The sequence below is a fragment of the Heloderma suspectum genome, chromosome 15, assembly GCF_057233095.1.
Source record: "Heloderma suspectum isolate Gila_16-S chromosome 15, 16-S_ref, whole genome shotgun sequence".
Taxonomy (NCBI): domain Eukaryota; kingdom Metazoa; phylum Chordata; class Lepidosauria; order Squamata; family Helodermatidae; genus Heloderma; species Heloderma suspectum.
In genome coordinates, this window is record NC_139472.1 from 10,581,620 (window position 1) to 10,605,398 (window position 23,779).

Genomic DNA, 23,779 nt, shown 5'->3' on the forward strand with positions numbered 1-23,779 from the left:
ATGGGATGGGGCACTGGGGGCACAGCCAAAATACCTGTCAGGATTGATTCTGAGCGTATGGAGATAGTTAGCAGTTCAGATTCAGAAGGGGAACAGCCAGAACCGGGGGAGGCATCTTCCCCAGCCAGTTCAGATATGGACAGGCGTGCTTCTCAGGATGCTAGCGCCCAGATGGCTGAGCCTGAAGACCCCCGCCTCCGTGAGAATCCAGGAGGAGGAGGAGGGCGGGGCGTGACCTGAGGGATGCTAGACTGCGGCGCAGAGCGAAGTGGGAAAAGTTAAGAGGTGGAGCTCAGACGGTCGACCTGGTTGGCGATGCGTGAGGGTCGGCGTAGGGGAGCATCACTGGATGGGAGGGGTTTCCCTCCCTAAGTTATTCTAGCCAGCAAGTCCCTGTTCAAACTGCTGGCGACATCATAGTTCCCATTTGGACTCCCTGCTGTTATTCCTTTGTAGCCTGAGAATCCTTGGGGATTTGCATCTGTAATGAACCTGTTGATAGTGAATTAAAGATGTGAGACTGAAGCCTCTCTTCTTCTGTGTGTGCATGGGGGGGGGGGGGCGCAAGGGAATGTGACAATACCAGCCTGTCTTGGCTTACAGCTCTTCCTGCCAGGAACTACACCTTAAGACAGACATTTCAACCTTTTAAAAATGGCACAAATGCCGGGAAACCACCAAACAACTGGAGGTCAGGGGAAAGGGGAAGGAGGTGTGACCATCAGAGGCCCAGACTGGGAGCTCAGGAGGACAGGATTTGACTTCCGGGTCTGAGGCTCTGCAGCCCTAATCTGAGCAAAAGGAGGCTCCAGTGGTCAGCGAAGGGCCCCCTCCAGGGCTGTGGGCCCCAGCAGCTGCCCAACAAGGCCAACCCTCAATGCCTGGCCCCATCACTGCCTACTTTTAGGTGGGTGGTAAAGACTCTATCAGGAGTCCCCAAGAATTGTGGATCTGTGGGCACATTTAGGAATTGGTGAAACTGCTGGGGGCACCAGCATAAAGCAGCTCTCATGGAGGATGTGGCCAGTTACATAATGGCTGCCACGGGGCGGGGGGGGGCGGGCTGGCTAGTCCAAAGTGAGCTAAAGAGGGGTCGGGGAGAGAAATAGTGAGGCTAGGAGGGAGGCGGGAATAGCAAGGCAATGGGATAGAGGGAAAAGGAAGAGCAAGGCTAGAAGTTAGGAGGGGGAAACAGTAAGCTAAAGAGGCAGGGGGAACAGCAAGGCTAGAGGCTGGGAGGTGGGGGGGAAATAGCAAGGAAAAGGGGTAGAGGGGAGAGAGAGAGCAAGGCTAGAAGTTAGGAGGGGGAAACAGTAAGCTAAAGAGGCAGGGGAAACAGCAAGACTAGAGGCTGGGAGGCAGGGGGGAAATAGCAAGGAAAAGGGGTAGAGGGGAGAGAAAGAGCAAGGCTAGAAGTTAGGAGGGGAAAACAGTAAGCTAAAGAGGCAGGGGGAACAGCAAGGCTAGAGGCTGGGAGGTGGGGGGAAACAGCAAGGAAAAGGGGTAGAGGGGAGAGAAAGAGCAAGGCTAGAAGTTAGGAGGGGGAAACAGTAAGCTAAAGAGGTGGGGGAACAGCAAAGCTAGAGGCTGGGAGGCCGGGGGGAAACAGCAAGGCAAAGGGGTAGAGGGGAGAGAAAGAGCAAGGCTAGAAGTTAGGAGGGGAAAACAGTAAGCTAAGAGGCAGGGGGAACAGCAAGGCTAAAGGCTGGGAGGCAGGGGGAAATAGCAAGGAAAAGGGGTAGAGGGGAGAGAAAGAGCACGGCTAGAAGTTAGGAGGAGAAAACAGTAAGCTAAAGAGGTGGGGGAACAGCAAAGCTAGAGGCTGGGAGGCAGGGGGGAAATAGCAAGGCAAAGGGGTAGAGGGGAGAGAAAGAGCAAGGCTAGAAGTTGGGGGGGAACAGTAAGCTAAAGAGGCGGGGGGAAACAGCAAGGAAAAGGGGTAGAGGGGAGAGAAAGAGCAAGGCTAGAAGTTAGAGGGGGAAACAGTAAGCTAAAGAGGCGGGGGGAACAGCAAGGCTAGAGGCTGGGAGGCAGGGGGAAAGAGCAAGGAAAAGGGGTAGAGGGGAGAGAAAGAGCACGGCTAGAAGTTAGGAGGAGAAAACAGTAAGCTAAAGAGGTGGGGGAACAGCAAAGCTAGAGGCTGGGAGGCAGGGGGGAAATAGCAAGGAAAAGGGGTAGAGGGGAGAGAAAGAGCAAGGCTAGAAGTTAGGAGGGGGAAACAGTAAGCTAAAGAGGCGGGGGGAACAGCAAGGCTAGAGGCTGGGAGGCAGGGGGAAATAGCAAGGAAAAGGGGTAGAGGGGAGAGAAAGAGCAAGGCTAGAAGTTAGGAGGAGAAAACAGTAAGCTAAAGAGGTGGGGGAACAGCAAAGCTAGAGGCTGGGAGGCGGGGGGAAATAGCAAGGAAAAGGGGTAGAGGGAGAGAAAGAGCAAGGCTAGAAGTTAGGAGGAGAAAACAGTAAGCTAAAGAGGTGGTGGAACAGCAAAGCTAGAGGCTGGGAGGCAGGGGGGAAATAGCAAGGCAAAGGGGTAGAGGGGAGAGAAAGAGCAAGGCTAGAAGTTGGGGGGAACAGTAAGCTAAAGAGGCGGGGGGAAACAGCAAGGAAAAGGGGTAGAGGGGAGAGAAAGAGCAAGGCTAGAAGTTAGGAGGGGGAAACAGTAAGCTAAAGAGGCGGGGGGAACAGCAAGGCTAGAGGCTGGGAGGCAGGGGGAAAGAGCAAGGAAAAGGGGTAGAGGGGAGAGAAAGAGCACGGCTAGAAGTTAGGAGGAGAAAACAGTAAGCTAAAGAGGTGGGGGAACAGCAAAGCTAGAGGCTGGGAGGCGGGGGGAAACAGCAAGGCAAAGGGGTAGAGGGGAGAGAAAGAGCAAGGCTAGAGGCGAGAAAGGGAAAGAAAGGAGACTGATCTAACATCTTCCAAGGCTTTTCTTCAAACCATTTTTGTGAAGAGGGCAGGGAAGGGAGAGCTTCGTGGACACCACTGGGGGCGCTATGGTGCCCATGGGTGCTGTGCTGGAGACCCCTGGACTATATTATGCTGGCAAGCTTTTTAGAAGTTAGACAAGCCTCCGAAGAGGTTTTCATTGGCTGCCATTTGTTTATGGATGTTATTTCATACTGCCTGTTTAGGTTTGATGGCATTGCCAGTAAAAGCTCCCATGAGTGTCCTGCACACAGAAAGACAGGATGTAGACTATGGCATGCATAATTAAATGAAATCAAGACCTTCTGTGGTGTAGTAGCTAGAGCAGCCTTCCCCAACTGGGTGCCCTCCAGGCTGGCTGGGAATGGATGGGAGTTTAAAAATCCAACACATCTGTGTAGCAAAATCCAACACATCTGGGTAGCACCTGGTTGGGATAGGGTGGATTAGGGTATTAGGCTGGGGCCAGAGAGAGCTCGGGCAAAAGGTGGAGGACCAAGTAGAATAGCTTGCTTCTGCCCTGCTAATCAAACGCCAGCATTACGTTCCCTTTGTGGGAGGTGTCATAGAATCATAGGGTTGGAAGGGGCCTACAAGACCATCGAGTCCAATCCTCTGCTCCATGCAGGAAGCCTGATTCCCAGGCGGTCTCCCATCCAAGGACCAACCAGGGCTGCTTCTGAGACCAAATGACATCAGGCGCATCCAGCCCTTTGCTCGTATCATCAAATGGTTTGGCATAAATGCTTACCTTCTATAACCTGAGTGACTTGGGCTTGAAAGTTCTCAAAATTGAACGGGGTAAGAAATCCCAGCGACCCCAAATGGAAAGCCATAACCGGAGGCACGCTACCCTGCGGGCAAGAAAAGGACAGCTTTCAAAAGCGCCCAGACACCACGCAAATGACACTCGTCGATGTGTGCCCTTCACATTGGCATCAGGGCCAAGGCGTGTTCCATTTACCAATTCTATGCTCAATCTCACAGGCCGAACGAACGATGTCCGTTTAGTCTGGCTTGCAAATCAGCCCACAAACGTTACTAGCCCAAACACATTTCTAGCATCCCACCTCGCCTGCTCACACATATCTATGTCTGGAATTGGTGGCCTAAAAGAAAAAATAACAGCCAACTTTGGTGATGTTTCACTGCACGGTCAAGGCAACCCCTGTTTACCAAAGGCATGCAGACTGTGGACAAGCCTGAGTTATGTGCATCTGTTTGTATTTAATTTTAGAAGGGGCTTTTCCCCATACGTTAAGAAGAATAAAGGTGCAATCCTATGCAAGTTTAGAAGAAAAAAAGTCCTACAATACAAGCATTCCCCAGCTAGCAGCACCTTAAATGTTGTTGTTTTTAATTTAACTGAGTATTTTTTAATCACTCACTCACTCACACACATGCACGCACACACACACTCCCAACACTTTATATTTAAATCACCATTATCCACCCCAAGCATTTGGAAAGGGACAGGACGGAGACTGACCCAAGCATATCTTGGTGTGGAAAACAAAGAAAGCTGGCACAGGGGCAAAATGGACACACACCCAAACAAATGTCAGTAGCATTCCAAGCTGTGACGGCGAGCAGACTTAACAACAAAAATACACTGGGCAAGGAAAAGGTGCTGATTACAAGCTCACCGGGAAAAGTGAAGAAGCATAAAGTAAGGTCCCGTCTCCTCCCAGGCAGATGATAAAGTCTATCTGATTGGAGATATCATCATAGTCTAAGGAGGAAATTTAAAAAACAAACAAACAGGAGGTTATTTTAAATTCCAATTCTATCAGTTTAACAGGCAGTGGTGTAAACAGAAAAAAAGATCCATCACAGGGTCTTTCCGCTCGATCCTTTCCTTGAACCATGCCCGTTTAGCACCAACCTTACCATTTGGGGCCATACTTTTCTTAAAGTAGTATGACAGAACAGGATATTTAAAAAAGAAGAGTACTTCCATACACGTACTGAATGCCTTTGACCCACCACTGAGCCACTGCAGCCTGTAACTACACATTTAGATTGCAGGAGGACAGCCTTCCAAGGCATACGACAGGTCTTCCTCTTAGGTCTGACCAGCAGCACACCTCTTAAAGCAGAAAGATTTAAGATTTAGATATGGACATGGTACCTACCTTCACTGAAAGTGCAAAATTTCTTCTTCACTGATCCAAAACTATCATCGTTCATGATGGCTGGGTCTTCCAGAACCTTTTTCTCTACATAAACAATCATGTTGTTCACCTGAAGGGGAAGAAGACACCGAAATATTGTGAAGTACCGTAACGCAATGGAAACAGGCCTGATGACCACAGTCTCCATGAAGATCTCCTGTAATACTGTGGCCATATTGCCGTTTCATAAGGCAACGAGGATCTTGAGGGGATCCTTCAGAACCACATGGTGGTTCTGCAACCCATCTGCATCAAACCGACAATCTCATACCAATCCATGCCCCAGATGCCCTGTAAGGCCTTGGCAACTATTATAAATTAGCCTTAAAAATAAGCCCACGAAAGCTACTAGCCTGCAAAAAATGTTTACTAGCCTGCTGAGGCCTGGCAGAGCTACGTCTCTCTTGCAGCAACCCACTGCTGGGGACAAAAGAGGGCGAATAGAGCACCCCATCCTGTCTCATCCAGCCCACTCACACATGGGATGGCTTTCCTTGTTGCCTATGGCTACTGGGCCGGTGCTTAACACAAGTATTATTTCCACTAGGAGGTCAGAATCTTTCTGGCCTTGGAAGCAGTATCTGGAGAATGGGAAACAGAGAAGTGAAGTCACCTGCCCACCCCCATATGAGAATTTGTCAAAGGGCACTTAACCTTTAGGGTGGAAGGATCTCTTAGCTCTTCCACATTTGCCAGATGAAAACAAGGACACTTACGTATTTGCATACCTCGAATTCTCACTCTCTTCTTCACCACTCCCATTATTATACATTGCTCAAGGATCTTCTCTGCCTACTGTGTGGTGTATTCATTCATTCACACACTCTGAAAACACCTGTCCTGTCGTACTGACTTAAAGGTGATGGCTACATATAGTAAGCAAAGTACAATATGCAGTGTTTTGACAGCACCGTGCTTTCCAAAGTAGAACCGAAGCTTGCCGTCCATGCCATCTCAAAGCCAGGCCCTCTCGTTTAGAAAAAAAGTGATTTGGCATTTAGCAGCTCATAACTCTATCGCATTTGCACACATGTCTATTGATTACGCGTACACCCACACAGGCACCTAACATTAATTTCCAGTGTGGATCAGTTCTACTGTGATAGCTAAGGGCTCCTGATGACCACCCCAAACTCATCTTGACAGGATATGTAGTTGAGCCTTGACAGATTTTATTTTTAATGAGTGATTTGATTTGTACCCTGACTTTCTGCAAAGAAAAATGGCACTCAAGGCAGCTTGGAATTAATTTAAGAAATTGTTTTACATTTTCCTACAAATGCTTCCTAGGCTAGAAAAGTAGGGAATAAATGGCACTAATTCTTTTACTTGGTCATTGGTTTGTTACTACTTAAAAGAATCCACATGTGCAAAACACAATGACCTGGTTCGGATGACACAGCAGGGCTCATCGTGGGTTATTTAACCCATGACGAGCTGCGGCAGCTGCAGGTGCCGCTGCGCATATCCAAAGTTGTGTGAACCTGGCAAGCATGGGTTATGGGAGGGTTAAGCAACCCTTGCATAACCCATGGTCTGTTCTACAGTTTAATCCTCACATAGCCCATGCTTGCTGGGTTCACATGACACGACAACCCGAGCGCGAAATGGATAGGCAAAATAGTGCCTGCATGTGCCCCACACACACTGCAGCCTCACCGTGGGCTATTTAACCCAAGATGGGCTGTTGTGTCACATGAAGTTATCTAAGGTTATGTGCGGGTTATTTAACCCACAGTGAGGCTGAAGTGCGTGTGGCTGCCATTTTGCATATCCAGTCCCCACTCAGGCTTTGTCACGTCATGTGAAGCTAGCAAATGTGAAATATGAGAGGGTTAAAGAACCCTCATATAACCCTAGAACAGACCACAGTTCGTACAACACAACAGCCCACCCTGGGTTAAATGACCCACGCATAACCCTAGAACAGACCATGATTTGCATGGCATGACAGTCCACTGTGGGTTAAATAACTACAGCAGACCACTGTTCACATGACACGACTGTCATGTCATGCAAACCAACCCAATATGGTGGTTTCCCTCCACCTTGGTTTTAAACAACCAAAAAACAGAGGTGTCTGTATGTCTCCCCTTTTCCCTGCTTCTTTCCTTCTTTTGCTGGGAGCAAGATTTCCCAGGAATCCCTAGGACAAACCCACTTGTGATGTAGACCCGCCACGTGTATGAGAGACAGGCTGGGGAGCAGAACAGGCTGTTCTAACAAAGAAAAGCGAAACCTGGTACGTGCAAAGAAAATGTTTTGCAATTCAAAGCACTGGTTTTGACCTTCAAAGCCCGAAACCAGGGCTTGGGAGCCTGTGGCCCTCCAGATGTTCCTTGACTCCGATTCCCATCAGCCCCAGCCAGCCTGGCCAATGGTGAGGGATGATGGAGTCGCAGTTCACCCACATCTGAAGGGCCTCAAGTTCCCGTCCCTGGCCTAAACAGACTGAGGTCAGAGTACCTGAAGGATCACACTTTCCCGCATATTCCTGAACCTTGAGATCTCCTTGCAGGGTGTGCCTTCCCCCAGTGAAGTGAGGCAGGCGGCTACCCGGGAGAAAGCCTTCTCAGTGGTGGCACCTCAGTTATGGAATGCTCACCCTAGAGAGGCTCACCTGGTGCCTTCCCAGCGGTCCTTTCAGTGCCAGATGAAGACGTTTTAAAAAATTGTTCCATCCCTTCTAAAATCCGTGACTTTAACATCTTGAATGTTAATCTATTGTTTTATGTTCAGTGTGGTTTTTCGTCATGCTGTGAAACCAGTTTCATTTCTCTCTGCTGAAAATTTTTATGCTGCAATTTCTTGTTTTAGGATGTTGTATTTTAATATTGTATTTTGTTACTTTTATGCTTGTGAACTGCCCAGAGAACCATGTCATTGAACAAACAAACAAACAAACAAACAAAATGCCTTCCCAAGATGCTGCCCGTTTAGGCTTCAATGGGGCAGCAAGGGAAGAAAGCTAGGCTGGGCATACTCTATGCAAATAAAAGTTACAATTTGGCACCCATTTGAAAAACATGTTCTACAACAATCTGAGTCCTGTATTCTGTATAAACTATGCAAGTTAAATAAATACGTACGATATCTCTTCTTTGCATAGTTTCTTCTGCTTTTACTATCATAGGAAGAGGCAAGGAACTCACAAGACCTTGGAAGCCCTGCCACTGAAGAAGCTTTCTTCAGCATTGTCCATGAGCTTCCAGTTACATCTTTGCAACCATAAGAGCAAGACGCTTTTCTTTTTTCTTTAAAGAAAAAACTAAGATTCTTAGGGAAGTCCTGGCACTAGGTTCTCAAGGCAGAGACATTCAGCTTACCTCTGTGAGATAGATGCAGAGGTCTTTGAAGGGCTGCAGGAGGCTGGCATCCCGGATTTTTTTGATAACAAGGACACTCTTTGGAGGTTTGTTCCATGTCAACCGCTGGCTTGCTGGGTCCTGAATGTGCCTGCAAACACAGAGCCAGGAGAACAGGTTGCAATTTTTGAGACTGACAAGTTAACACACCTCAGGAGAGCATTGTGGGCCAGTTTTTACACATTTCTCAGATAAAGGGGTCAAGGTTTTGCTGTAGTGCACCGATTTAGCTGCAGGTCACATACGTTTAAATTACTACCACCCATCACGTAAAAAAACAACTCCTTGACCGTGCAAAACTAGCACAATGGGGAGAAAATGTTCAGTGTAGCCATTGTCTTGATGTGCTGAGCAGGGAATTGATTTCCCAGGAAAAAAAAAATGTAAACATGGAATTCCTCACTGGCAGCCCAAACTGGTATATTCCAGGAAAGGCTTTTATAAATTTGATTCTGCTCAAGAGCCAGAGGTATAACCAATGAAATTCTCTGGACTGATGAACTTATATTGGCATTTCAACATTCCAAAATTGTGCAATGAAGACTACGATGTGTTTCTTTGTTTTCCCTTCCACTCCCCATTTTGCTGCAATGTAGGAAGTTTGTAGTGTTAAAATCTGTTTTAGATTTCCTCTTCTTCTGGCATACCAAAACAGAACAATTCAGAAAGCATCTCGCTAAGATTACTTTGATACTAACATGAAGGCTGCAGTTCAAAGATTATTTGCTTAGGAACCATGGCTTTTAAAAAAAAAAAATCCTGTCCTCAGGAAGCCCTTTGCACATTCCTGAACAACCCCTGCTTGCATATCTGCTCTGCAACCCCTTGGCAATGCAAAGGATCCTAGGCTGCCCTCTCAGTTCATGCAGGGTGCTGGCCTGACCTCGAAGTTCCCCACAAGCTCTTCTTTGGCTGTGCATTACAGGAGAAGATCAGCAACAGTGGACAAGCCATCTTTTAGTGAAGCAAATCTGCCCATACTGACCTTGCCAGCACAGAATCCGTGAAAGCTTCAGAGGGAACCCAGGGCTCTTGGGAACAGAGTTTAGGTTCTAACTAGATGGGGCACCACCAGATTTCTGGTGCAGAATTGGATCTGCTGCTGAGTCATCAGAAAGCAGGCCATTTCTCCCTAAAGCTGAGAGATCGTGGTAGGGATTTTACAGTATCGCATGAGCAGGAAGGCAGGGGGACTGAACCCTCCCTTTGTCATGCCCACACTGGAGGAATCCTCTTCAGGGGAAGAGCTGGAGCTCCCAGAGACAAGTAACATAGACGCGCAGCCCACCCCGGAAGACTAAGAGCAGCTGGGCCCTTTGGGGGGAGATGGGTGTGGATCCTTCTGCACAAGAGGAGGGGAACGCCACTTCTAGAGCGGTGTCTCAAGCGGCAGCCCAGAACCCCTGTGAGAACAGGGACAACGTCTTCCAGACGCGCATGGACGACGCTCACAAGGACGGCTCCTTATGACGTCACTCCTGCTCTACAGGTAATTGGGACGATGCAGGCACAGTCTTGCCACGGCCATATAGAGGTCATATATTTGTTTGTAATCTTCCAGATACGAACAAAAGGATTTGCCACTCACAACTGCCTGCCCGCTCAGCAGTGTGTCACTGGACAGCCTAAGCAGTACAGCTATGGCTTCAGAAGAACGGATTACTTGCCCTGGGCAACCGCTGACTGGTTTGGTTGATGAGCTGGATCTGAACAGGTGCTCTTTCACAAACACAATAAAAAAAAACAGTTTAGAAACTCAGTTCAGCTGAGCCATCTAAGTGTCCTCAAACTGGCCCATGTATCAATGCTATTCTGTTCCTCTGCACGTGAAGCAGGTCATTGACTCTTTGGTTTTAATAGTTGTGGTTGCTTTGCTTTATTTCTGTTTTCATTTCCTTTTTTTAAAAAAATAAAAATACCGGTGGTTCCGGAACACGAGCCACAGAGAAAAACTTCTTAGCAAATCATCAATATTTCTAGAAACCTTACTGTGTGGTGGTAAACATTTACAGTAAATGCATTGCCACTTTTTAAAAACAGTTAAGAAATTTGATTTCGTAATGCAGCGTAAGTATCAAACCCTGTCAATGATGATAAAGTATTATATTTGTCGTTCTAATCAAGTTAAAGCTTTAAAAATACTTGACCATGATTTGACCAATATTTCATGGGTCAAATGTCCAATTCTACGCCCACCTCTGGCAATGCAAACAAGTAGCGGACTGAGCTGAAGCACCACTTTAGCTCTGCAAAAGCTAAAAAGCCAGTAAGTGTTGGATGTGGGAAGACTCAGGACAAATTCTTTACCACCACCACCCATCGCTCCAAGAAACTGACAGGATGGCCTTAGGGCAGAAAAAGCAAGCTTGATTTTGTCTTTTTATGCTCCTATAATATGCACTACTGAATACTTCCATGCAGAATGCTAGAGAATCAACAGCACAGGTGAAAGGGGAAATCCAGAGGAAGAGGTTTTAAAATAAATTTAATCCTAGTGCAAAATGCATACATTAAGGGGGGGAATTAAGGAGAAACTCACTGGAATCCTTTGGGGATTCATTTATAATTGCTGGGGGAAAAAGCACTTTGAAAGAAAAAATGCCACTCTGACAGGACTCTGCCATTTCAGAGTCTTGTTTGCCCAGCAAGGGACTTGTATTTTTGCAATAAAGGGGGTTTCAGAAGAGAAACCACCCCTTCCTCATACCTGGAACCAGGACAGGTATGTAGGATTTCAACACAATCTGCCCAGCCTTTGGGTCAGATTTTAGAACCACAGGTCATTCCGTGATCCAAATCCATATCCAAAACCATATCTAAACTAACAAAAAAGTTTACTTGCAACATACATGGTACATGAACTCTCTTTGTTTCTGCACACACTACTCACCACTTCCAAGCAGCACTGCTGAATGGGCGATCACTAATGTGTTGAAAAATCTTCATCGTGTTCTTCACAAGTAAGGTACACAGCACACTCAACACCAGAAAAGGCTTCGAAACAATCTTTTAAAAAGCCAAACCGCTACCTTAGACAAAACATTGCACCCGCAAATCAGATAGCCTGTTTCAAATTGCTCCAATTAACAAGAACACAAACTTTGCCATTTCACCGAGAAGTCCACTGTAAAAGGAAGCTAAACATTTCTAACAAACTGATGCGGAAACTACCAGATTAGAAAGGAGGAGCACACACACGTTTTTTTTTTAAATATTACTGTTGTTCCTTTTGCATAACAACAGTTTACAAAAAGCTTTAATCAACACCAGACGCCTTGGTGCGCCATCACGCGACAAACGGCTGTCATCCCGAGTTTAATCTTGGATTTTGTTAAATTCCTCTTATTAAAAGAAAAGCGAGTGCCAGCAGCTTGAACAGGCAGCTTTCATTTACTGGAGGGAAATAATATAATTTTCGGACTCTACATGCAATTAAAAACAAGTTTTTAAAGAAGGTCGAAGCTCTCCTGGGAAATGTAAATGCTCAGCTGCTTTCCTCTCCAAAGTGAGAAGAACTTGCCCGTCTCACTGGATGTTCTGGGTGCCGGTTACGTTTGCCGTCTAAGCTCTAGGAGTCTCCTGAAAAGCCTCTGGGTTGGTCTAATCTCCACACGCTGTCATTATATTGTACAGTCCCAGCTCGGCCCAGAGGGAGGAGCAAAAGCTGCTCAGCTGCCAAAGTCTGATGATAAAATACATGATGTAAGTCCAAAGTTGAATAAGCAGCGATAATCTCTTAACCCACAGGTTCCCCAGCGGTAGGCAGGCCTGCTCTTCAGGGGTGGCAAGATAGGTGGTGCAGGAACTCAGCAGACAGGGCTTGGGGGAAGAAGCGACTCAGGTCCTGCCCCTCGAGCATCACGGCTTTAAAGCAGCCCCAAAGCCCCATACAAAATTATGCATGGTGTGGAGAATGTGAGTAGGGAGACACTTTTCTCCCTCTCTCAAAATAACAGAAGCCGGGGTCCTCCCACGAAGCTGATTGGTGGGAGATTCAGGACAGATAAATGGAAGTCCTTCTTCACACAGCGCATAAACTATGGAATTCGCTCCCACAGGATGTAGTGATGGCCACCGATTTGGATGGCTTTAAAAGGGGGCTGGACAAATTCCTGGAGGAAAAGGCTATCCACGGCTACTAGTCTTGATGGCTATGTGCTACCTCCAGGACCAGAAGCAGTGAGCCTATGTATACCAGTTGCTGGGGAACATGGACGGGAGGGTGCTGTTGCGCTCATGCCCTGCTTGTGGGTTCCCAGTCAACAGCTGGTTGGCCACTGTGTGAACAGAATGCTGGACTAGATGGACTCTTGGTCTGGTCCAGCAGGGCTCTTCTTATGTTCTTCAACTCAAGCCTTGCAGACCCATTTTTCTGGATGGGGCAACGTCTTCCTCCACCCACCTGCCAGATGTTCCAGATGAGCAGCATTACTGATTCCTCACCTGGCATAATTTCCTCACACTCTTGTGAGCCAAAATTAGTGGGCGGGTGAGTGCGAACTGGGGCAGGCAAGAGAGGGGTGCGTGCGTGTGCGTCCCTGCTAAAAAAACCCAACCCTTTGCTGTCTCTTCATCACAATCCACAGATTCCCACGCACAGCTGCAAGCACAGATACTAGAACAGCCTTCCCCAACCTGGTGCCCTCCAGATGTAGCCAAGCAACAGCTATGCTGGCTGGGGGGCTTATGGGAGTTGTAGTTCAACATATATGGAGGGCAGCAGGTTGAGGAATGCTGTACTAGAATATCTGTGTGGTCACCCATTGACCAATATCTGTCTCTTGGCTACTAGTGTGGAGTAGGGGTAAGCAGGAAGTAGACCAATTTTGGAAGAAAGGGCCAACCTCTTTGGAATCACTACCTCAATCACTTCTCCAAGCAACTGGCAGAAGAAGGGCAGTGACCCACGTCCACACCTCCCACACCTTTTTGTTCTAGAAAGTTAAACCACACCTAAAGCACACTGAAGAGGAGGAAAACAAGTATCCGAAAAATTCAAGAACACAGGTTGCTTCAATCAATAAGTGCTTTCGTTAATCAAATATTAACAATGCCTCTCGTCATTCTATGTTCGAGGTGGCATTGACCAAGTTGCTTAATCCCATTGTATTACGTTCCTCTCTGTCTTTTCTCTGGACCAGAATTAGTAAAGCGGAGGGTGAGGGGGTTGCGCCCTTGTCTTCTGGAGGCCAACATCTCATGGGGACGAATAATGTTTCAAATGCTGATATCAGAACCAGACCCAATCTGAGTCGATCTAGGTGCTTACAAGCCCAGCTCGGAGGTAAAATGGCAGCTGCGGGCCCTCCAGCCCACAGGGGGCAGTGAAGAGTTCATCCAAGAACAACCCATGGATCCAGATGGGGCTTTGGACTACGAGAAACATCACCCAGACCACAGCTGTGCAACAGACAAGGTGCCACTGAAGGATTCCCCAGCTAGCTCCCTCAGGTTGCCACCATAGCTCTCCTGATCACCACCTTCACCAGGGCAGAGGCAGGGAAGTGCCCCATTCAGAGGTTTGTAGCCTGGCTTCTAAAGAAAAAAGAGTCTTCCTTGCAAGTCCTGGAGTTCTGCCAGAGCAGAGACCTGACGTCAACAGGACAGGCTGGGGGAAAGATCATGATGCCTGTGGGTGTTTAAAGCTTCAAATGGGAACGTCTTGGTATATCAAGTCTCCAGATCTCTAGCAAGGCTCTCTTTCTCCAGCCTGTTTCTCAGAATTTCTCACCTACAAGAAACCTCATTCTTGAGCCCCTATTGTCTCCCTGGTTCTCGACCGTAATAAATGACTAACTGAAGGAGTCAACGTCAAATACACACAATTAAGAAGTTATCTCAAATATCGGTTCTATGGCCGATTTATTTTTTTAAGGAGTGCATGGGATTTTTTCCCCCCAGCCCTGTTAACACTGCTTTTCTAAGTGGTCCCGTTCTCCAACAAGCAGAGAAGGGATGTTCCTAGTTTAAATCTCACCTAAGCTATGAACTCAAAGGGTGATTTCAGGCCAACTTCCATACCCTGAACAACTCACACCAGTTCAAATACAACTGCTACAGAATTATAATTCCTGTCAGACCCTGGACTGTATGTGAACAGCTACTTCCATTAGCTTAAAAATAACCTTTCATCAAGTGATACATAGGAACGTAGGAAGCTGCCTTCAGACCATTAATCCATCCAGCTCAATGCCGTCTACTCTGAGTGGTAGCAACACCCCAGGGCTCCAGACAGGGAACTTTCCCATCCCTACCTGAAGATGCCAGGGATTGAACCTGGGACGTTCTGCAAGCAAAGCTGGTACTCTACCACTGAGCTACAGTCCTTCTCCTAGTGCATGCTTTGCTGTTCCTTGACATCCTGCCTGCAGAGTTCACCCATTTGCCAAGTCAAAAGCCGTAAGCACACTTTAAAAGGAGCTTTAGAACACAGATACAATGCCATTGGCTTCCCACTACATGAAAGATTAACTCACGTTTATTAACTCAAAGATTAGAGTGCAAATATCATGGGAGAGAACATTAACAGAATGTTTTTATACCTTGAAAGATATCCACGAGCCAAAAGCGATGATAAAAACAGGGCTGAATATCCTTACCAACAACTCTGCTGTACAGCTTAGACCAGCTAAATTTCGGTATAAACCTCTCTTTAAAGCAACAGGCAACAAGTTTGATGACACAGTCATTGGACAAAGGTTTACAATGCTGAAAGTGACAAATGCGACTTCAGCTTCATTTCACACCTTTCCTCTGGCTGTTTGGAAGAGAGGCAGGTCTCATCGATCAATGTTCAAATCAGTCTCCCAAGGCAGGAAAGGCTTTGGGGACAGACTAGCGCCCTCAAGAGAGGGAGAAGAAAGGAACTGGGGACAGACTTAACTTGATCTCGCTAGCGCCTGCAAGAGAGGGAGAAGGAAGGAGTAGGAGCTGCTGTTGTTAGCCCACACAAGCCTCTCTTCTTCAGTAGCTATGGCTTGAATGCTCCGTTCCTCATTTGCTTCTGCAACAGCTGAGTTCCCCAGACTAGACAAAGATAGCTGCTGACAGAACAAATGAGGAACTGGTGCTTTCAACGTATAGCTGCAGCTATTGAGGCTGGGCTTCTCCCCTCGCTCCCCCCAACCTTCTCAGGCAAGGATAAGCCAGTCTCTAAGCTTCTTCTTCCCTGGGAAACTGTTCTGAATTTCAGTGAACACCTAGCGGACAAATCTCACCTGTACATTCAAGAATGAAAACTTAATTTAAGCCTTGCCCCACCTTGCGGCCCCAGATGTTGTTGGATGACAACTCCCATCTTCCCCAGCCAGCAGGGCCAGTGGTCAGGGATTATGGAAGTTGTACTAACACCAAAAAAAGATGTCCTCTTCATCATAGGGGATTGGAATGCTAAAGTAGGAAGTCAAGAAATCACCGGGATAACAGGCAGGCATGGCCTTGGTGTACAAAATGAAGCAGGACAAAGGCTAATAGAGTTTTGCCAAGAGAACAGGCTGATCATAGCAAACGCTCTTTTCCAACAGCACAAGAGGCGACTCTACACATGGACATCACCAGATGGTCAATATCGAAATCAGATTGATTATGTCCTTTGCAGCCAAAGATGGAGAAGCTCTATACAGTCAGTAAAAACAAGACCTGGAGCTGACTGTGGCTCAGATCATGAGCTTCTTGTTGCAAAATTTCAGCTTAAATTGAAGAACGTAGGGAAAACCACTAAACCATTCAGGTATGACCTAAATCATATCCCTTATGAATATACAGTGGAGGTGAGGAATAGATTTCAGGGATTAGACCTGATAGACAGAGTGCCTGAGGAACTATGGACGGAGGTCCGTAACATTGTTCAGGAGGCAGCAACTCAATCCATCCCAAAGAAAAAGAAATGGAAGAAAGCAAAGTGGCTGTCTGATGAGGCTTTACAAGTAGCTGAGGAAAGAAGGGAAGCAAAAAGCAAGGGAGAAAGGGGAAGATATATCCAACTGAATGCAGAGAGAAAAGCAAGGAGAGACAAGAAGGCCTTCTTAAATGAACAATGCAAAGAAATCGAGGAAAACAACAAAATGGGAAAGACTAGAGATCTCTTCAAGAAAATTGGAGATCTCAAGGGAACGTTTAGTGCAAAGACGGGCATGATAAAGGACAAAGAAGGCAGGGACCTAACAGAAGCAGATGAGATTAAGAAGAGGTGGCAAGAATACACAGAAGAACTATACAGGAAAGATCTGAATGTCCCTGATAGCCAGGATAGTGCGGTCACTGAACTTGAGCCGGACATCCTCGAGAGTGAAGTCAAGTGGGCCTTAGGAAGCATTACTAACAACAAAGCTAGCGGAGATGACAGTATTCCAGCTGAGCTATTTAAAATCCTAAAAGATGATGCTGTTAAAGTGCTGCATTCAATATGCCAACAAATTTGGAACACTCAACAATGGCCGCAAGACTGGAAAAGGTCAGTTTACATTCCAGTTCCAAAGAAGGGCAACGCCAAAGAGTGTTCAAACTACCGTACAATTGCGCTCATTTCACATGCCAGCAAGGTGATGCTCAAAATCCTACAAGCTAGGCTTCAGCAGTATGCGAACCGAGAACTACCGGAAGTACAAGCTGGGTTTCGAAGAGGCAGAGGAACTAGAGATCATATCGCCAACATTCGCTGGATCATGGAGAAAGCAAGAGAATTCCAGAAAAACGTCTATTTCTGCTTCATTGACTACGCTAAAGCCTTTGATTGTGTGGATCACAACAAACTGTGGCAAATTCTTAAAGTGATGGGAGTACCAGACCACCTTACCTGTCTCCTGAGAAACCTGTACGAGGGTCAAGAAGCAACAGTAAGAACCAGACATGGAACAACCGATTGGTTCAAAATTGGGAAAGGAGTACGACAAGGCTGCATATTGTCACCCTGCTTATTTAACTTACATGCAGAGTACATCATGAGAAACGCCGGGTTGGATGAATCACAGGTCGGAATTAAGATTGCTGGAAGAATTATCAACAACCTCCGATATGCAGACGATACCACCCTAATGGCAGAAAGCGAAGAGGATCTAAAGAGCCTCTTGTTGAGGGTGAAAGAGGGAGTGCAAAAGCTGGTTTGAAACTCAACATTAACAAAACGAAGATCATGGCATCTGGCCCCATCACTTCCTGGCATATAGAAGGGGAAGAAATGGAAGCAGTGACAGATTTTACTTTCTTGGGCTCCAAGATCACCGCAGATGGTGAATGTAGCCATGAAATTAAAAGACGCTTGCTCCTTGGGAGGAAAGCTATGGCAAACCTAGACAGCATAGTAAGAAGCAGAGACATCACCTTGCCGACAAAGGTCCGTCTAATCAAAGCTATGGTTTTCCCAGTAGTAATGTATGGCTGTGAGAGCTGGACTATAAGGAAGGCTGAGCGCCGAAGAATTGATGCTTTCGAACTGTGGTGCTGGAGAAGTCTCTTACGAGTCCCCTGGACTGCAAGGAGGTCAAATCAGTCCATCCTAAAGGAAATCAACCCTGAGTGCTCATTGGAAGGACAGATACTGAAGCTGAAGCTCAAATATTTTGGCCACCTAATGCGAAGAGAAAACTCTCTGGAAAAGACCCTGATGCTGGGAAAGACTGAAGGCAAAAGGAGAAGGGGACGGCAGAGGATGAGATGGCTAGATAGCATCACCGATGCAATGAATATGGACTTGAGCACGCTCCGGGAGAGAGCGCGGGACAGGAAGGCCTGGCGTGCTATGATCCATGGGGTCACGAAGAGTCGGACACGACTGAATGACTGAACAACAACAAATTCCAACAACACCTGTGGGCCCAAGGTTGGGAAAGGCTGCCGTAAAGAGAAAGGAATTCACCAGAAGAAAATGTGACTTTGCTTAATTTCGGTTCAACGACCAATTACTGTGCCGCTGGAATCACTACATAGCGAGCAGAGCGGGTGTACAAAGATAACACACACACACACACACATCAGATTTGAGATGCTCAAAGACAGCATTTTCTGATACAGTTTGATAGTACACAGCCTATATTTAAGACTCAAAGGCAGATCATTCTACCTTTCTTGGAGTGCAAGAGAAGGCAAAAATTGGATTGACGTGTCCAGAACACTTTCTGAACTGGGATAACAGCACAGCATTCCATGACAGTCACAATATAAGTAGTCACTGCCTGTTCACAAGCCACACCTCGTCATCACCATCTTTATTACAGTCTTTGAGCAGACTTCGAACATACAAAAATACAAAGAGTCTATAAACACATTTGGGAAATATACAGTAATATCAGTTCTGAAGAGATCTTATTCTCACAGCATTCAAGAAGAATTTAGCAAAAGCCTCGATTGTATCCCTGTCCTCTGTTGTCCTAAAACAGTACAGAAGTACATTTATATCTGATCTAGTATCAGACAGTAATTTCTCTCTAACAATCCACTCCTGCTAGCTTCAGAGAGATAGTTTCCCTCCATTGGTTCAGAACATGGTGGTATCCAAAGGCTTGCAACTTGACTGCCCATTTACGGCAATGCACTGTGCCCCACAGAAATGGGGGAAGCCTACGAATCGTTCATAGTTTACAAAGCAATAAAGATGCCATAAACCACACTGCTTACTCACAAAGCCTTACTGTGAGTTCAGGAAATAAGGGATTTTATGGCAGAGACATGGCAACCACTAAATGATAAAAACTCAAACAAGCAAGCTCACAGACCTACCCCATTTCAACGCAGCATGAAGTATTGCCATAAACGGGCAGCCAAATTTATGAATGAATTCAACTGAGCAGGTTGGCAGTACGTGTACATATGTACAGGAATGAATGATTAGGCTTCATTGTTCAGCAGGAGATGAATCAGATTAACAGGACCAGGAACATTCCCACTTACATGATGGTTTGGGGATTCTGTAGCATGCAGGCTTTTGGTCCAAATGTAGTCACCGGACATGGTCCGTGCAAGGAGCGAGTCCTCCTGAAAGAAAAAGGAAACAACTTAGTTCCTGTATTATCTAAAAGTTCTTGTAAATACATTTTCAAATGTGACATTTAAAAAAAGACAGTGTCAGCCTATACTGCACAAAAGCATTATAAGACCCAATGTGGTATAGTGGTTAGAGTGTCAGACCGGGACTTGGGAGATCCAGGTTCTAGACCCCACCTGGCCACGAAGCTCACTGGGGGGCTTTGGGCCAGTCACTGGCTCTCAGCCTAACCTCCCTCACAGGGTTGTTGTGAGGGGGATCATGTATGCCACCTTGGGGTCCTTGGAGGAAATGTGGGATATAAATGTAACAAATCAATTAAAATAATTGTAAAAATGTAAAGGCACAATTCAGCTCCAAATTAAGCAATTTTAAGTGGGTGTGATTTCAACAGGAGAGTCAAATGTATGAACATATGTAGCTGCATTATACTGATTCAAACCACTAATCCAGTATTGGCAATTCCAGGAGCGGGCAGACTTCAGGTGTGTGAGATCTACCTTCATTGTCACTAGAACCCGCCCCAAGACACACCAACCAGAGCCGGGTACCAAAGACTTACGCTTGGAACTAAAGAACAGGGTGCCTCTGAGCACATTCCGAGTTTAGACATTTGTTTCAATATCAGAACTGAGTTGAGCGTGCAGTCCTTTCAAACAAAAGCCCATGCCTGGCAACCCCAAGCTTTCTTCTTTGCAGCAGCCTAATTTAGGTGGGGAAAAATAATTCGCTGCTGCCATTGTTAAACAGTTGGGAATGAGAAACCAGTAGATCCCAATGTGTTTTCTGCTCGCCCATGGTCTATTCCAACTGGCAATAGCTTTCCAAGGTCTGTAGCAGAGGTCTCCCCCAGTACTGTTACTGGAGAGTCTTTTAAGCAGATACACTAGGGCTTTTCCCAGCCTGTTGCCCTCCAAATGTGTTGGACTACATGTGCAAAGACACAAAGCCAATGCTTACTTCCACCGATACTTTCCACACTGAAATAAATGGGATTCAAATGGCATCCTTCCGGTTGGATCGCTCTCATAATGTTAAGCGTGCAAAGTTCACTAGATTTTGTACACAATATTGAAGAGACACAAAGAACCCTTCCCACAACTTTACGATCTCAATGGCTGCTGAAACCTCAGAAGCCACAAGGAGTTGCTGAATGAGAGCTATTGGGGAAAAACAAACCGCTATCCGCTCAACGTTCAAGCTTTACATTTGGATATTTATTTCATTTAATGGATTCACAGTCCCAGCTCTGTGAAATACAGCAAACTGAACTGGATCAAATCAAGTTCCTGGTGCAGGATCAGGGCTGGTACCCCTGTAGGAGGAATGGGGATGTTATTCCTGTTATGCCACTAAATAGTCCATATACAGCCTTATCAGGATTCATGCTAAAAAGTCACAAATTGCATAACAGAAACTATACTTTGAATGACTTGACAGACACACTTTTCATTAGCTATCTTGCATTCCCCAGAATAAATAAATCATCACACACACACACACTCACAAGGGCCAATTATGTCATTAGAGCTTGGCAGGTGCATTTAATATGATCAGGGCTGTGCCCTCTGAAGCTACAAAAAGAAGAATTAAAATTCTTCCCTCAGTCAATCAGAAATCTGTGCGCCCCCCTCCCCGCACTAAGTTTTGCATACCGAATAAGTTGAACCTTTCTGCATAATTGCCCTTATTTTGCATAACATAAGTTGCAGGTAGGGCCGATGTCTGATATACACTGAAATCATCTCTGCAAACACTGGAAGCTCATTTAACAACTCCTCGCTGTTCTGAGCTTTCAGTAGGCATTGACCACATCTTGGCAAGCCAGTCACCACAGCCATAAGGGATAAAAACGTGTTTCTTCCTTTTGTTTTAATTGAAAGGCCAGGAAAGTGAATTATGCACCCAATACCAAATTCTGCATTGTCGTGGAATTGCAGCACGTATACCCCTGAATAGGATGTTAGGAGGCTCCCAAATGTGTTACTCGGCATGCGCAAGCTATGAAAAGCCCGTGACACCACAAAAAATAATTGAAGCAGTGCAGCAAAATTAGAGACAAACATAAATCAAGGCACGAGGAGGCTGCAGACATACAGCAGACCACAGCAGAGGGGCAGAATTTCAGGGCAGAACTGACATTATAGGAGTCCTGTAGCTGCCACATCACCACAAGCCCCTGCAGCACACAGTAAAACAAAAACACATCAGATTGGACCTAGACTTAGTCATACATGGAGTGGGCCTATTGAAATCAATGGGATTTATGTCAGTCACGACCAACTAAAGTCCCACTGATCCCAATGGGTCTACTCCAGGGGCGTTGCTAGGCACTTCAAAGAATCAGGGCCCAGGTCCAAAGGACAGGAATCTGCATATGCATGCAACTTTAGAAAACACACACTAGGATTTATTGATATTTTACAGGAAGCAAAGCCAGGCAATTAGTATCTTATCCAAATCATCTCAAATAAAATAAATTAATTTGCACCCTGACCCAAATCATCCAAACCAATGGAAAAAGGGTTTCCACCCCCCTAAACTTAACTGCCATGCAGGGGAAAATTGGGGGGGGGGGGTTGCAGCATATGGGAAAGGGAAAGTTGACCCTTCAGTCCCCTGCTGGAAGCCCCTTGAAAATTTCCTCCTACACGGCAATTAATGCCCTTGAAAATTTCCTCTCTACATGGCAGAGAGCTTCGGCTATTGGGCGGTATAGAAATGAAATTAATTAATTATCTGAGACAAATCCTTCCACTGGCACCAACTGACACTCAGGGTTCTGTGGAATACATCCAGCCCTCTGAGAAATAGATTTGGGCTGCAACTCCCATGATCCCTCACTATGCTGGGTAGGGCTGATGGGAGCTGTAGTCCAGCAACATCTGGAGAGCCACAAGCTGACCACCCCTGCATTAAGTGGAACAGAGATGTAAAAACCTGGTAACATGTCAGCAGTCCACATGGGAACCTGAATGTTTTCTGTGTGGAGCTTAGCAGCTTCAGGAGGGGGGCCTGAGAGTGAATCCTACCTCCCACCCCAGTCCTCCAAAACAGCCATGTCTGGCTGCTAATTACTAAAGAACAACCATGGGAAATCCTGATTAGAATCTCCCACATTAAGATGCAAATAATGTTTTCAAAGACCCAGTGAGGGCATTGAAGACCCAGGTATGCAGCCTTCTTGGTTTGGCCTTCAAATGTTCAGTAGTCTGAACCAATGTGTGCTGAGTTTCTGAAGATTTACATACCACCAAGAAGGCATCCTTCTAGAGATTCTCCACTGCTGTGCCTTAAGGCAGCAAGTTGCATTACATCACAACATTAAAATGTGTCATAAACACAGCCTACAATCACGGATGACTAAGGCTGCCTTGCAGATCTATAAATCACAAGTTATTCGCCCACAAGCATTATTTTTACAAGCCCAATACACAACTATGTGGCACATCAACATCCTAAATTAGAGAGCAAATTTTCTTTGGCTCCTCACCTGGAGGCAATTTTTCTTCACCACAGGTGACTAGGGACATAAACAGCGATTCCCGTGTCACCTCTGATGAAGAACAATTATCTCCAGGTAAGCCTGGAACAAGGGCATGAATATACACTGGAGCACATGCTCTGGTTTTTGAGGACCACACTCCAGATGGAGATGACAGCAATTTTATGCAATTACATCTCTTCAAGCAGGTGGCCTTAGATACCTTCCCAAGGACTCTAGCTCATACAGCTGCTACCCTAACTCCCCAACCCCACCCCAACACATTCCAAGGAACCACATCTTTCTCTCCTGGCAAAGCACAGAGCTAAGACAACAGATCTTTTGTTTCTCTGTGCGTTTGAAGTAGACAACAGCGCTTTCCCATTATCACATCACATCACAGTAAAAAACAGATGACCGCGTGAGGTGGGGTGTGCGGGCAAAGAGACCTCTATGCCAAGTTTTTTGTTCTGTGAAGACTAAACACACAAAGAATGCTCCACATGTTTTCATTAAATTTATATGCTGCTTTTTCCGCTGAGAACATGCCCAAAGCAACATGCAAAGCAAATTAAAGCCTGTAAGTGTGCGCGCGCACATAGTCACATGCATACACATATATATATGCAAGCACACAAATGTAGATACAAGAAATACATAAACCCAAATGGAACTTATCAGGAAACACAAACTACGCCAACAGAATAGTTCAGATCAGCCTTCCTCAACCTAGAACCCTCCAAATGTTGTTGGATATCAATGCCCATCAGCCCCAGCCAGCACAGCCAATGGTAAGGGATGAGGGGAGTGGTACTCCTAACAACATAAGAGCCCTGATGGATCAGACCAAGGGTCCATCT

General features: G+C 46.2%; 1 protein-coding gene across 5 annotated transcripts in view; it reads right to left on the reverse strand.

The window, feature by feature from the left end:
* Positions 1-23,779, reverse strand: part of NADK (NAD kinase) — a 72,212-nt gene that overhangs the window by 16,081 nt on the left and 32,352 nt on the right. For all 5 annotated transcript variants that reach the window (XM_084821841.1, XM_084821839.1, XM_084821840.1 and 2 more), the window contains exons 3-7: positions 19,342-19,425; positions 8,419-8,548; positions 5,054-5,162; positions 4,565-4,650; positions 3,670-3,772 (exon numbers count right to left, since the gene is read on the reverse strand). In XM_084821841.1, the coding sequence (XP_084677967.1) occupies positions 3,670-3,772; positions 4,565-4,650; positions 5,054-5,162; positions 8,419-8,548; positions 19,342-19,425 (512 nt within the window). The remainder of the gene's footprint in view (positions 1-3,669; positions 3,773-4,564; positions 4,651-5,053; positions 5,163-8,418; positions 8,549-19,341; positions 19,426-23,779) is intronic.